At 37.6% G+C, this 1,499-nt stretch overlaps 1 protein-coding gene across 1 annotated transcript; it reads right to left on the reverse strand.

Moving 5' to 3' along the window:
* Positions 1-52: 52 nt before the first annotated feature.
* On the reverse strand, positions 53-1,192 carry LOC105316146 (inactive tyrosine-protein kinase transmembrane receptor ROR1-like; the record flags this gene model as incomplete). The annotated part of the gene is made up of 3 exons (XM_020008019.1): positions 1,068-1,192; positions 906-981; positions 53-508 (listed from the first exon to the last, which is right to left on the reverse strand). Coding segments are annotated over exons 1-3 (620 nt in total), but the record flags the coding sequence as incomplete, so codon positions are not given.
* Positions 1,193-1,499: the final 307 nt, after the last annotated feature.

Genomic DNA, 1,499 nt, shown 5'->3' on the forward strand with positions numbered 1-1,499 from the left:
TGTGTTTTGATGAATAGGAACCAAATCATCAAATTCAAGCCACTCACTATACCATTCAACCAGTGTCCACTCACCACTGTCCAGTGTACTGATACACATCGGCGGCTCCCCTCCATTGCTCGGCTCCAGTAGCTCACAATTGAACCGATCCACTAAACCAAACCTCAATATCCCCTCCAGTCTCTTCGTAGCTTCCCATTCTTCTTTACACATGAAATCCCTCATTAGCTCACAGTCCCTCCTACACAATGGCTGATAGACTGGTACTAACAGAGAGTAGGCAGGGTCACAGTAAGGGAAGGTGAAATGACATAACAGTGGGGCCGCATTAAGACTACAAATAGAAGCAGCACCTGTATTTCCAAGGGCACCAAATATGGACAGGAGGTCACTGTATATCGTAACAAAGTCACCTCTGGAGTGATTGTTTATGACAGGATAACTAAATACTTGCTGACATACTGAATCACTAACATCATACCAATCACATGTTAGGTTACCATAAGTACTGGAGGAGAGAGAGAGGGAGGGAGGGAGGGAGGGAGAGAGGGGGAGAGAGGGAGAGAGATTAAAAGATAATTTTTATTTTGCAATAACATTTTATCCCTTGACACTGATAAACGTATAGGCAAGAGTATACATAAAGTCACTTAAACTGAATTACTGATGATTAGGAATAACACCAGGACCGACAACCCAATACAACCATACAGTACAATGGACATGATAAATATTTATTTATGACACTAGTTGGGAAGAGAAGATAAAGGCACTTGCTATTAGTAGTACAGACATTTTAAAGCTCATTACTCCATCAACTAAATTATACAAGTGCAGCCTGATATTAATAATATCACCACAATACATGTGTACATGTACATTCAGTAACCATTCATTATTATTACATTGGTGGGTCCTGATATACAGGAGGAGGATAAGGAGGAGAAGGAGTAGTTGGGTCTACACCTGAAGAACCAGAACCTAGAGCAAGAGAGAGAAAAATAAATAAAATAATAATTATTTATTATTATCAAATATTGCAGCATACAGTACAGAGGGTATCTTACCACTTCCACTGTTGAGGTCAGTGCAATAACCAAGGTCACTGGATATAAATATAATAAAAAAATAAAAAGGAGCAAGAGTTCTTCTCATCTTTGCTTTGCAGGAATACTAAAATTCTCTCCCTCCCATAGCTTATAAACTGCCCACGTGTGAATGCGCAGTGTGGTTATTAAATGAACTCAGTACAGTTATTAATAAATATAAATTAACTTAAAGAATAGTTAAATAACTTATTAAAGTTAGGTCAGTTAATTAAAAATTATTTGGAGGTGTGTCTCTTATTTTTTTATTTTCTCTCTCAATGTTTTGGTTGTATTTTGTCCTAGGTCTAGTTATATTGCTAATATTTTTCAAAGGATTCTTTTCCACGGGAGACGAAGATATCAATAGATCAAAGGGAGTTCCAATACTCCACTCACACAGAACAATACTAC

The sequence above is a fragment of the Amphimedon queenslandica genome, unplaced genomic scaffold (genome assembly GCF_000090795.2).
Source record: "Amphimedon queenslandica unplaced genomic scaffold, v1.1 AMPQUscaffold_4584_Cont23438, whole genome shotgun sequence".
NCBI classification, from domain to species: Eukaryota; Metazoa; Porifera; class Demospongiae; order Haplosclerida; family Niphatidae; genus Amphimedon; species Amphimedon queenslandica.